Genomic DNA, 11831 nt, shown 5'->3' on the forward strand with positions numbered 1-11831 from the left:
AGTGGTATCCCCAGCCCACTAGGGCTCAAATCCCGGTGCTTGCATTTATTTCTGAATTTATTTCAGGATTTCCGGCGATGCGCATTGAGTGGGAGGAGACGTTTCCGTCGACGACGAGGCGCCTACGGTGACTTCGTAAATCTCAAGATGATATGCCGGCTCAGTTTTTCGGAGGTGCTCATAGGGATAGGATGTGCGTGTGTGCGTTCATAGGGGTGAGTTTATGCGCATGTATGTGAGCACTTGTGTCTGTACTGATGTTAAAGAAAAAACGGATTTAGAAAAATCCTCTGAAATTTCTTTGAATCTAACCTGAACGAGACGGTGGAGACGGAAAAGTATCAAAATTTTGCTCGGTATGTGGTCCATAATAAAATCCCTTCAAAGACTAAATATATTTAGGAACGGAGGGAGTATTTCTGCGCGACGCCGAACCGAGCCGGAAGGTTTCCACTTCTGGTTCTGGATAACCAGTACTAGTACAGTACGCGCCGCTTAGCCGCGAAGGAAGGAAGGAAGCAAGCAAAGCCGCGGCTGCAAGTCTCAGTGGCTGCCGAGTCGTCGTCCTCCTCTTTCTCCTTCCTTGCCCCACCCCCACCGCAACGGCAAAGCCAAAGCCAGCCACCAAAGCACTCGCCCACCCTCCCCAGCGGCACCCAGCAACCGCCTCCCCGGAGAAAGCGAAACCCAACAGCAATCCCTCCCTCCCCCTCCCCGACTCCGCCGCTGCCGCAGCGAATCCGGCCCCCTCCCTTCCCCTCCCAAAACCCTAGCCAGCCCCGCCCGAATCCAGCTCCCGCTCCAGTCCCGATCAATCGAGCCGCCCGCCTCGCCTCGCCCGGGCCGCGGCGCATTGCTCCGCTCCAGGTAAAAATCCCCGTCGATTCTGCTCCGCTGCGCTCCCCCGGCTCCGGGCCAGGGCGGCCGTGCTGTCCGTTTTTTATTTGGGGGCGGAATCTTGGGTAGGTTTCGGTGCTCTGAGTTTTGCCGATGGATAGGTTCCGGATGATACGATACGGTAGTGTCTGTTTTTTTGCGGATTATATTATATATACATACTGCTGCCCTTCTCTATCGGCGGCTGCCGCTGTTATAGGGCTGCGGATAACTAGGATTTCTTTTTCGTTGTTGTTGTTGTTGTCTGGTTGATTCCCTGCGGTGCCGGATCGACGGCCCCCCCGCTGCAACTGCAAATAAAAACTCGGATCTTCCTCTGTTTCTGGTACCAGGTTTGACCCTGTCCCGCCCCAAGATCGCATCTACAGTGGGAGGATCATCATCGCCAGAGATTAAATTAACCCAGGTTGCCGTCTGGCTGCGCAGTTGGTCAGTAACTTGGTTCGTCACTGCCCCATTGGAGCCAAGGCAGCTTCTTGCCAGGCCTCCCCCCGCTAGCTAGCGGCGTGGGGTTTATAAGCGCGCCCCGGTGCGATGGCAACGGCCACAATGGCGACGGCTGCCGGCGCCGCCGCGCTGCTCTACTACACGCTCAACCGCCGCCTGCACACGGAGAAGCTGGACAGGGAAGGGGACTCGGACGGCGAGAGTGGCAGGGACGCGGCGGCGGGCGGCGCGCTGGAGTCCCATAGCATGAGCCGGGTGTCGCGGAGGGATGTGCGTGCCCCAGCCACGTGGCTGGAGACCATCTCGACCCTGTCAGAGACGCTGCGCTTCACGTACTCTGAGACCCTTGGGAAGTGGCCCATCGGGGACCTCGCCTTCGGAATCAGCTTCCTCCTCAAGAGACAGGTTGGTCGCTCACTCATACTCCCTCCGTTCCACAATACTTGCCTTTCCTTTGTCAAAATATAGATGTATCTAGACATGTTTTAGTATATAGGTACATCCATTTTTGGATAAATGGAAGTCAAGTATTTTGGAACGGAGGGAGTACTTTGTTGCTGATGTGATCTGTTGCTCTTTCTTAACTATGATACTTGAACTGTTGGAAGCCGATAGGGAGTGTTTCAAATCATAAACATTGCCATGTAGGAATTGAAACAATCTTGAAAACATAGGCATCACACTCCTTAACATCTATCATCTGTTCTTATCGCTTCTTTTCTTATTTTATCTATCAAAGGTTGTCTTAGTCTTACCATATAGTTGTTTTGATGACCTAAACAGCTCTCAGATTCATTTATATAATTGTTTATCAATATTTGATTGTCTACAATATACCTGATGAAACTGCATGAACGATCTTCATTATTTCTAGTACATACAAACTGTATAAGGTACTCCCTCTGTCCCATTATATAAGATGGTATTACAGCCAATATACTCCTATATTGACTGTAATAACATCTTATAGTATGGGACGGAGTGAGTATCTGTTAAGTGAACCATTCATTTAGATTATCACATTTAGCATTTCCCCGTTTTCCCAATAGATTACTGCCTACAATGCTATCTATGCTAAAGTTGGGCAAGTTCTGCACTTCTAAACAGATAAACTCATAGGCCAGAATCATAGGACAAGTACTTTGAACTGTTAATGACTTGAACAAAGTTCCTGACAGGTGAGTTGTGGCATGTGTGTTTCAGGGAAACTTATCTGTAGCAAGCATATATGCTGGAGATGATAGTGTGGAGCTCAAAGGAGCTTCGGTAGTTACGGACTTGAAGTATCTTTTGAATTTGTTGACACTGTGTTGGCATTTTTCCAAAAAGCCATTCCCGTTATTTTTGGAAGCTACTGGCTACTCCACAGAGGATGTTCTTATGCAAGAACCTAAAGCAGGAGTAAGTGAAATCTATATTGTACCCCCTGTGTAAAGAACTGTAAGACGTTTTAGGTCACTAATTAGTAACCTAAAACGTCTTATATTTATTTACAGAGGGAGTATCCTTTTTATTTTTCATAATCCTGTAGTTATTCACAAGAAGAACTGTTTACTGTTGACTGATTCAGGATTTTTGTCGGGATACTTGCAGATTTTGAAGCCAGCTTTCACCATTTTACTTGATAGAGACAGACAATGTATACTTCTACTAATTAGAGGCACCCACAGTATCAGGGATACCCTGACAGCTGCTACAGGTGCTGTGGTTCCATTCCACCATACAATAGTCAAAGAAGGTGGTGTTAGTGATCTAGTTTTGGGGTATGCACATTTTGGGATGGTCGCAGCGGCTAGATGGATTGCAAAGCTTGCAACTCCTTGTCTCACAGAAGCATTACATTTGTATCCAGACTATAAAATAAAGGTACGGCACAAGTGTACAGTTTACAGTATTTTTGTTTTGTACCGCCTTTTCCCTATATTCTTTGCTAGTAGTGTTGTGTTATTTTATATGGTTCTTGGAGCATTTTAATTGATGGTGTCTCTGGCAAATATTTGTTAGGTTGTTGGACATTCACTTGGAGGTGGTACAGCAGCTCTCTTGACATATGTCCTGAGGGAACAGCAGGAGTTTGCCTCTGCTACTTGCGTGTCATTTGCTCCAGGTTCGCACGTTATGATGTTTTTCTGTCTGAAGATCAGATCATGTGCATCCTTTTTTGTTTCATTGGTCGAGCATTTCGTTGGTCAAGCATTACTTTGGGTTCTCCAGTGTACTTGTAATCTTCTACTATTAGGTCCTTTTTTACTCTATCGATTAGGTCATGGATTAAATGAGCATCCAAATATTTTGTGGCAACAGAAATACCCAATGCACTATCTTCTAAGTACCTGTGGTACCACTCCTCGACCTTTTAGATGGAAATATGATGTTGACAAAATTAATTTGCGGATCATAAAATAGGAACTGCCATGATTTCAAGCTATCCTAAAAATGGTACTGTCAGACTGGTATCTCAGGTAAATGGTACTGTCAGACTAGTATCTCAGGTACACCGTATTTGTCTGAGAATTGAGTTCTCCCCCAGCTTATGTACGAACCATCGCTTAAATAAGTGATGCTCTCCCAGAAATACTCTCTCCTAGATCTCAGGCCTCTCCGATATAAATACCTGGTGCAGACTTGGATATTCGGATCTAAGAACATCGCTTATATTTCTCCTTATCCCTAACAAAAAGTCGACCACTTCTCCAGTCCTTTCACAAGATTGCAATTCTTGCCCTTAGAATATAGTTGTGATTTAGCCCTTGTGGGATGTTCTATTTTGCAGCTGCTTGTATGACATGGGAGCTGGCTGAGTCAGGAGTACATTTTATCACTACAGTCATCAATGGAGCTGATTTGGTGCCAACATTTTCGGCGGCGGCAGTAGACGATCTTCGTTCAGAGGTACCCTTTTATTTACCCTTTCTTCTTGTTAGTAATGCCATAACTGTTAATTCAATACGTATTTAACTTATTTGCACCAGTAAGATCTTTATAACTGGTAGCGGGTTTATCTGTGGAAACAAGGACACAGCACATGATAGCAGTGCAGCTGATGATAGTATAAAAAATTAGCAATATATTAGTATAAGTACTTTATATTATAGGTTCTTGTATTGAAATTAAGTTTCATGTGCAACAGGTGACGGCATCTGCTTGGCTGAATGATCTCCGTCACCAAATTGAGCAAACTAGAATCCTGAGCACTTTCTATCGATCTGCATCTGCCTTGGGATCGCGACTTCCTTCTATAGCAAATGCTAAAGCTAGAGTAGCTGGTGCTGGTGCCATCCTAAGACCTGTATCTAATGGGACACAGGTTTTGTACCTTCCATCTTTTGTTTGACCCCCTTAACACAGCTTTGATTGTTATTCATAAATCCATTGGCATTATCCATAACTAGCAATGTTGGCAATGTGTGTTCAGGTTGTAATGAGGAGAGCTCGCAGTGTAGCACAAGCAGCGTGGACAAGACCGGGGCTACAACTATCCTCATGGGCTTGTATTGGGCCAAGGCGACGGAATACTACCTCAATTGTCACATCAGAAGAAATAACAACTTCCACTACCAATGGTGGCTCTGAATCCACTTCACTATTGACGGAGACCACGATGGAAACCACAGAGATAGTTACATCTGAAACCACGCAGTATGCTGCATCAGAAGAGGTCCAGAGCACCATCTCGGCATCCGATGCTGTTGGTACCTTGGATGACAAGGTAGATAGTGACGGTGAAGACATCATCGATCATCACGTGGATGAGGACAGGATCACCGAAGTAGAGCTGTGGCAACAACTCGAAAACGAGCTGTACCGGAAAAGGGAAGGGGAGAACGACATAGTGGAAGAGATGACTGAAAGTAACATCGCCGAGGAAGTTGGCGGCAGAGCTCAAGATGTCCTCAGTGAACCCAACGAGAAGGAGGTCCACAGATTCTACCCACCCGGGAAAATCATGCACGTAATAACATCCACAAGAGAAGCAGCCATAGACGACGACGAGACCAGCGAACATGAGGATGAAGAGCCAGACCTTCACCAAGTTGATGCTGCCGGGGAGTCGGAGACAAGCATAGGGATCTTCTTGACGCCAAGATCTCTGTATGGCAAGCTGAGGCTGTCTAAGATGATGATCAACGATCATTACATGCCGATGTACAGAAGAAACATCGAGCAGTTGGTTGCGGAGCTTGAGAAAGACCTGGCTCTGTAGGTGGTAGCCCTGACAACAATACAATACAGCTTGCTGGTCCAAACCAGATACTCACAGTTAGCTTCAACTGTTGTAAAAGCTGATGACATACATAGGGTGTTAGTTCCATAAAGTGTACCTAACATTACTGGAACTATATAACAACGCTTGTCACAACTTTTCTCAGAGATATGATATCTGTCAACTCTTCTCACAGGTTCTCACGTTCTCCTCTTTCACTGAGATACATAAGGCATTAGTTGCAAAATATTCTCATGTTTTCCTCTTATTAGAGGAAATCTTTTAGGTCTTGTTCGGTTCCATGACAAATGAGAGGGATTGACAGGGATTAAATCTCATCTAGTTCAAATTCTCCCCAAATCCCCTCCATTCCACTCCAATCCACTTAGGGAGTGGCTTAACCGAACAAGGCCTCACTGAGAAGCAGCAGTGTTTGATTACTGTAATCAAAAATTCTAGTCACATTCCTACTGTGAAAGTTTGATTCTCAGCTTCTCCTTTTAAGAGAGGATATCTTTCATTGAGAAGCAGCACTAAGTGTTTGATTACTGTATCAGCAAAAAATCTAGTCACATTCCTACTGTGAAATTTTGGGAGGAAGTCAACATGTAAAACAGAGAAGTAGTCCCTCATAGTTTCATCTTCTTTGATGTTCCTGTCGTTCCTTCCTTGCTGATCACAGGGCCAGCCTTTCTAGGAATGCCGCGAGGCTGGCTCTCTGCCCTAGAAGAACTGGTTGCACGATCCCTTCCCTTCTGGCTCATGAATTCTCTGAATGATGGTATCTTGGGAAGGTCCATGGTACCGATCGCGCCATCTCTTCTCGCTTCTTCGCCTACGGATTTCTCAGGTGGTGACATCTTGGAAGGCTCCATGTTTTCAGTTGAAGCCATGGTCTTCGCAAACTCATCAGAAGGCTCGGTTTTCGCGAGCTCATAGCTTACAGTAGCTTCTGCTGGCTTTTCCGCTTTACCCAAAGCATCAGAAATGATGCAAGGAGAGCTGGTGGCTGCACCAGCTTCTGTAGTCTGGTTGGTAAGGGCTTCGAGTCGGCCGTGGATTTGGTCAGAAGTTGAAGACGACAGCCACCGAACCGTGGCAGCTATCTGGGAGTTGTAGAACGTCTTTCCCACTTTCTGATACTTCTTGAAGCACTCTGTTTCAAGGTGTGTAGCAGAAGCCTCTTCAGCAAACCTGAAAGTGTGCACAATGTAATGAGTGATGGAAAAAAAGATGCGTAATAATTAGACATGTTATAGTGCAACAAAATCATGACAGAGCGGGGCAGACTTACCGCAGATCCCCAAGACGGAGCTTTGCTTGTCCAAGCGCACCTGACAATCTTTTCCTGCTTGCATCTCTTAGAGTCTGAGATATGCTCTTCTTGTCAACAAGGTTGCCACCCTATTACATCACCAGTTGAAGTTTCAGTCTTGCAGATTAGCTATTATACATTTATAAAGAGAAAACTTCTATAGGAACGAAACCAAGACTTGCTGCACAGAGAACACCATATAATTTTTGATCAAGCACAACTTCTATAAATAGAAAACAGTTCTATCCAATCCTCAAACATTTATGAAGTACTATCACAGAAACGCGGCATCTGAATCACCTGCGGTTTAGTTTGACCTTTGGCTTGATTGTAAGCATTTTCAGCACGCTCCAAGGCCTCGAGTCTTGCTTCGAACCCTCCTTTTGATGGAAGCTTTGAAATGGTGATATTGCTCAGTGCCTCTTCCTCATCTGTGATTCATTATTCCCAGCAGATGTTACTGCTTTTCACTATATGCAAGTATGACTTTGAGCAGTCTTATAAACACAAAGAGGAAAGGAAAGTGATTGTTCATTCTACCATCAGAATCTGATATATCTTCATCTGATATGCTTACGTCATCTTCACGATTCCAAAATTCCGTGTTAAAGTGTTTTGGGTCAACTGATGAGCTGTCACACGAATGAGGAGTTTTACTAGACCAAGATGGTGCAAGTTAATACAAAAACATAGAGCATGTACAGTCAATATCTCATAATTAACATTATAAAAGCAAAACCAAGACTTGCAGCACAGCGAACACCGCATACGTTTGGAAGACTGGAGATATCTTGTTAAAGCGACAGTTGGGCACACGCCGAAGGTCCTCCAAATGTGAGGACACTTGATTTGGGTGCTTGCAAGCATCGCATGTGCGTTGGCATAAAGTTGGTTGTACCTATCCAGTTCAAATATTAACATGCAATAACACAAAGCAGAAAACAGTAACATGTTTGGAGTCAATGCCATACCTTTTCTCCAAAACTCTCAATAATCTTTTTTCGTCGGCAGCTAGAACTCTCACAATAATCAACTATCTGTGTCAGGAGAGGCAAATATAATAGAATGAAATATACTGCATGTTCTACTATACCAATGCATTGCGATGTTTGGTAGTTACCTGACTAAAGTCGGCTAGGGTCTTCTCTGAAAGCTCAGTTGAAGAAGAAGATGGCTGTTGTTTTCTACTGCTGCTGTTTCTCAAAATAAATTCCTGTTAAACCAGAGAAGCCTCAGTTTTGCCTTTAAAAAAAATGGAAAATCATCTGTGTATAATGTACGCTTATTACCATTCTCCTTCGGTCCTCTAACCCATAATACAAAACACTCCTGGAAGGCTGTTGGTCACGACCAGCACGTCCGGACTCCTGGTAGAAAGATTCCATTGACTTAGGCAAGTTGAAATGGCACACGATGCGGACATCTTGTCTATCAATACCCTGAAAAGATGAATAGCTCCAATATATAAACAAAGCACCTCTGCAGAAAGCGTCACGAAACACAATGCAATTAGAGTATTACATACCATTCTGTGGAGCAGCATACACATTAAAATTCGGACGAGCCCCATATCGAAAAATGCAATACACAAGAAAACAGAGTATGAGTCTAATATTGGTGTAGCAAAAATAAAGTATATACTACAAGTTGGAAGGTATGTAGGTAACTAAGTCGGATGAAGCTGTACTCTACAACTCGTGGACATGGAATCAGGTCGTAAGACAGAAACGATGTTTGCAAAGATGCAGAAAGAAGCTATATACCCAAATGCTACAGTTGCAACAACAACTTGAGTCCTTGATGAAAGCCAGTCATCAAGAACGGTAGTTCGCACTTTACTATTCAGGCCAGCATGATAAGCTGACAAGGAGCAAAAATAAAATCATTAGTATATCTGCACAGCAGTCTTAATAGGGGCTTGGGCTTATCATTTTTTTCCTTCAGATTAACGTACCAGCAGAAGAGATGCCCAGCTGTGACAAATGCATAGTCAGATCATCACAGGCAGCACGTTCAAGGCAATATATGATTGAGCAAACATTTCCGCTGGACTTCAGTAAATTCGATATATCAGAATAAACATCATCAAGAAGATCCTTGTAACGAACTGCAAGATAAGTTCATGATTCACAGTCAACACGTCATAGAGTAGAATGTAGGGGCAAAAAAGATAGGTACAACAGATTTTAGCAGTAAATGAACAACAACAGCCATACATTCTGGCCTCTGGTAACACAGAAACTAAAGAACATAAATAGTCCTGAAGCAAGACAATCACAATTTCAAGCAAAAGGGCAAAAGAAAGACCTTAGGAAGTGAAAAGGCAAAGAACAGTGGAGATTCCTAGGAAAACAGAGGCCCTAGTCTTTAAAATGATCAAGGAAGTCGAGAATAATACCTTCATAGAAGATATTAGGTCGATTAAAGGAAGCTTTAAGAATGACTGGGTTTTGCAAGGACAATGATGATATCACATCTTTCTGGACTCTGGTGCAAAAATAATGAAACCCGAACAAATGAGACCAGACTAAATATAATGATCAAAAGAGAATACACATTAGGTGAACTGAACTAAGGGTAACGTGTTACTTTGGGACAGCAGTTGCAGTCAAAGCCAATATCGGGATATCTGGGAACTGCTTCCTCAATGATGAAATCTTGCGGTAGCTAGGTCTGCATTTCATTGAAACACGGCAGATTAGCTAGCCCATGAAAAGGAGGAATGCTGCAACTCATTTTACCAATGAAACTATGAAAATTGAGAACTGCCAACGGAGTAAAGGCAATATTCAGACCAAACACTGAAACCAATGCGTACCTGAAATCATGGCCCCAAGTTGAAATACAATGAGCCTGTGGAGAGGGAGAAAATTGGCAAATAAGCACCAGGTGTTCTTTACAAGTGACCGAAGAACAACAGGATGTTACCAAAAGAGCAAAGGTGTTACTTAGTTTAGACCTCATCAATAGCAACAAGACCAAGAAGACCCCTGTTGTGGAGCTTTGTTAACTTTGCCTTGAAGCCAGATGTTGCAACTAACTCAGGAGTGACATACAACAATTTTAAAGAAGGATTGCCAGAATCGAGATCTTCATGTATCTGAAGAAAGAACATACATGTTTAATAAAACTTAAAAGTCAAAAGGAAGTAGATCCTAGACACCATGATCTAGTTCATGAATTCCAATTCTCAGGGAATTAATACGACATGACATAATTTTGTGCACCAACTTGGCTACCGTATGAATATACAGAGTCAAAATGTCAACTGGGACAGCTAAAAGGAACTCCATAAATAATGCAATAACCGAGCATGTCTCACGAGAGCCTTACGTTGCAGTGTGTAATTGAAGACCCTTACCTTGTTTTTGTTAGCAGTTGTTTGTGTGGAAGAGAGAAATTCAGCTGGAATTCCTTTACTTTTCAAGCTGCTAACCTGATTCTCCTGTAAATTCAATATGCAGACGAAATGATGTTCAAAGCTATCCCAAGATTTAAGGATAATAACAGAGGAAAGGTAGAAGGGGGGATAGTAAAACTTACCATTAGCGCTGATCAGCAGATTTTACATACAAGAAATCAAGAAACTGTTAGTATAAATCAAAATGTATGTACATGCACTCTTTCAAGTACTAGTAGATTTTCTGAAAGTATGCAAACATGACGGGTCAATTCACCTATCAAGGGTGAGATAACAAGAACAACGCCTGTCTTCACTAGAGCAGGGATCTGGTAGCACATTGACTTGCCACCTCCAGTTGGCATCAAACAGAAGCAATCCCTTCCTGCAAAATTGTTGTTTGGCAGATTAAACAAAGTACAAATTTGAAGTACTCCCTCTGTAAACTAATATAAGAGTGCTTAGATCACTAAAGTAGTGATCTAAACGCTCTTATATTAGTTTGCGGAGGGAGTACTAATCACATTGATATTCAGGGGGTTAAACACGAAAACAGAACACGAATCTGGAAACAGGGGCAGAGTGAGGACCTGAAAGAACAGCCTCAATGGCCTCTAGCTGCCTCCCTCGGAACTCCGAGTACCCAAAATACTGCTTCAAGACGCTCTCCAGCTCCTTGGGAGACTTCATCCCATGCTTCGAGCCTGCCGACCCGCCCTTTAGGGGAAGCACCTTCTTCATTTTCAGCTGTACCACCCAAAGCGTCAGACTATCAGTATCAGAGGATTCATGAATGTGGCCTGATCATTTGGAGCATTTTAACTGTTGTAGCACACTGTGTTTAAACGCCCTTTGGTACAACACAAACGACAAATTAGTTAGTCATGGCAAATTCGTTTGCAGATTCCTCCCATTGTACATCAAACCCAGGGCTCGTTCTTCCGATTGACTGAAAAGTAGATCAGGCGAAACTAAGGCCGGCAGCACCCTTCCCTGGCCCTCCTAATCAACCAGCCCGCGGTGCGCCATTGCCGACCCAATCGAGATACCAATGAAATCGGAACCGATATGAACGGGGAAGGAACCACTGAGCGACGCAGACAGTTGCCCAAGTGCGACCGGAAGGGGGGTTCTAGGGCTCGGGGACTGGGGGCGGAGGAGATGGCGGGGCGGGAGCTGTACCTGCGGTTGGAGCCGAGGCGAGGGGGTGGCGCCGGCGCGGGAAGCGAGCGGCGGCGTGGCGTCGTCCCACCTGACGACCTCTGTGCCTGGGGCCTGGGGGCACAGAGCGACAGGCCGCAGACGGCTTCTCTCCCCCTGCGCCTGCACGCCGTCCCCACCTTGAGCAAATGGAACTCAGTCTCAGGCTTAGGTCCAGACTTAGGTTTCTTCTCTTGAGCAACAACTTGTTTGCCGTTCTTCTTAAAGTTCCCCTTCTTCTTCCCCTTACCCTTTTCTTGAAACTGGTGATCTTGTGGACCATCAACACTTGATGCTCCTTCTTGATTTCTACCTCCGCATCTTTTAGCATTGCGAAGAGCTCGGGAATTGTCTTATCCATCCCTTGC

General features: G+C 44.4%; 2 protein-coding genes across 4 annotated transcripts; one reads left to right on the plus strand and one right to left on the minus strand.

Annotated features, from left to right (window-relative positions):
• The first annotated feature begins 426 nt into the window (after positions 1–426).
• LOC109768251 (uncharacterized) lies at positions 427–5743 on the plus strand. 3 transcript variants are annotated; one of them, XM_020326991.4, is made up of 8 exons: positions 427–867; positions 1230–1749; positions 2548–2745; positions 2938–3210; positions 3349–3451; positions 4118–4236; positions 4475–4651; positions 4760–5743. In XM_020326991.4, the coding sequence occupies exons 2-8, from the start codon at positions 1432–1434 to the stop codon at positions 5546–5548; spliced, it is 1977 nt and encodes a 658-aa protein (XP_020182580.1). In that variant the 5' UTR covers positions 427–867; positions 1230–1431; the 3' UTR covers positions 5549–5743. The 3 variants fall into 3 exon arrangements, with proteins under 3 accessions (XP_020182580.1, XP_020182581.1, XP_020182582.1); XM_020326992.4 differs by having other exon boundaries at positions 429–1229; positions 1324–1749; XM_020326993.4 differs by having other exon boundaries at positions 429–867; positions 1324–1749.
• Positions 5744–6040: 297 nt separating this feature from the next.
• LOC109768250 (ATP-dependent DNA helicase Q-like 3) lies at positions 6041–11616 on the minus strand. The gene is made up of 19 exons (XM_073502429.1): positions 11446–11616; positions 10854–11010; positions 10541–10648; positions 10407–10414; positions 10225–10308; positions 9823–9963; positions 9682–9716; positions 9453–9536; positions 9262–9350; positions 8818–8970; positions 8627–8723; positions 8153–8342; positions 7984–8076; positions 7835–7900; positions 7634–7761; positions 7404–7495; positions 7164–7294; positions 6843–6952; positions 6041–6742 (listed from the first exon to the last, which is right to left on the minus strand). The coding sequence occupies exons 2-19, from the start codon at positions 11002–11004 to the stop codon at positions 6178–6180; spliced, it is 2325 nt and encodes a 774-aa protein (XP_073358530.1). The 5' UTR covers positions 11005–11010; positions 11446–11616; the 3' UTR covers positions 6041–6177.
• Between the last annotated feature and the right edge of the window lie 215 nt (positions 11617–11831).

This window comes from Aegilops tauschii, chromosome 6, assembly GCF_002575655.3.
Source record: "Aegilops tauschii subsp. strangulata cultivar AL8/78 chromosome 6, Aet v6.0, whole genome shotgun sequence".
NCBI classification, from domain to species: Eukaryota; Viridiplantae; Streptophyta; class Magnoliopsida; order Poales; family Poaceae; genus Aegilops; species Aegilops tauschii.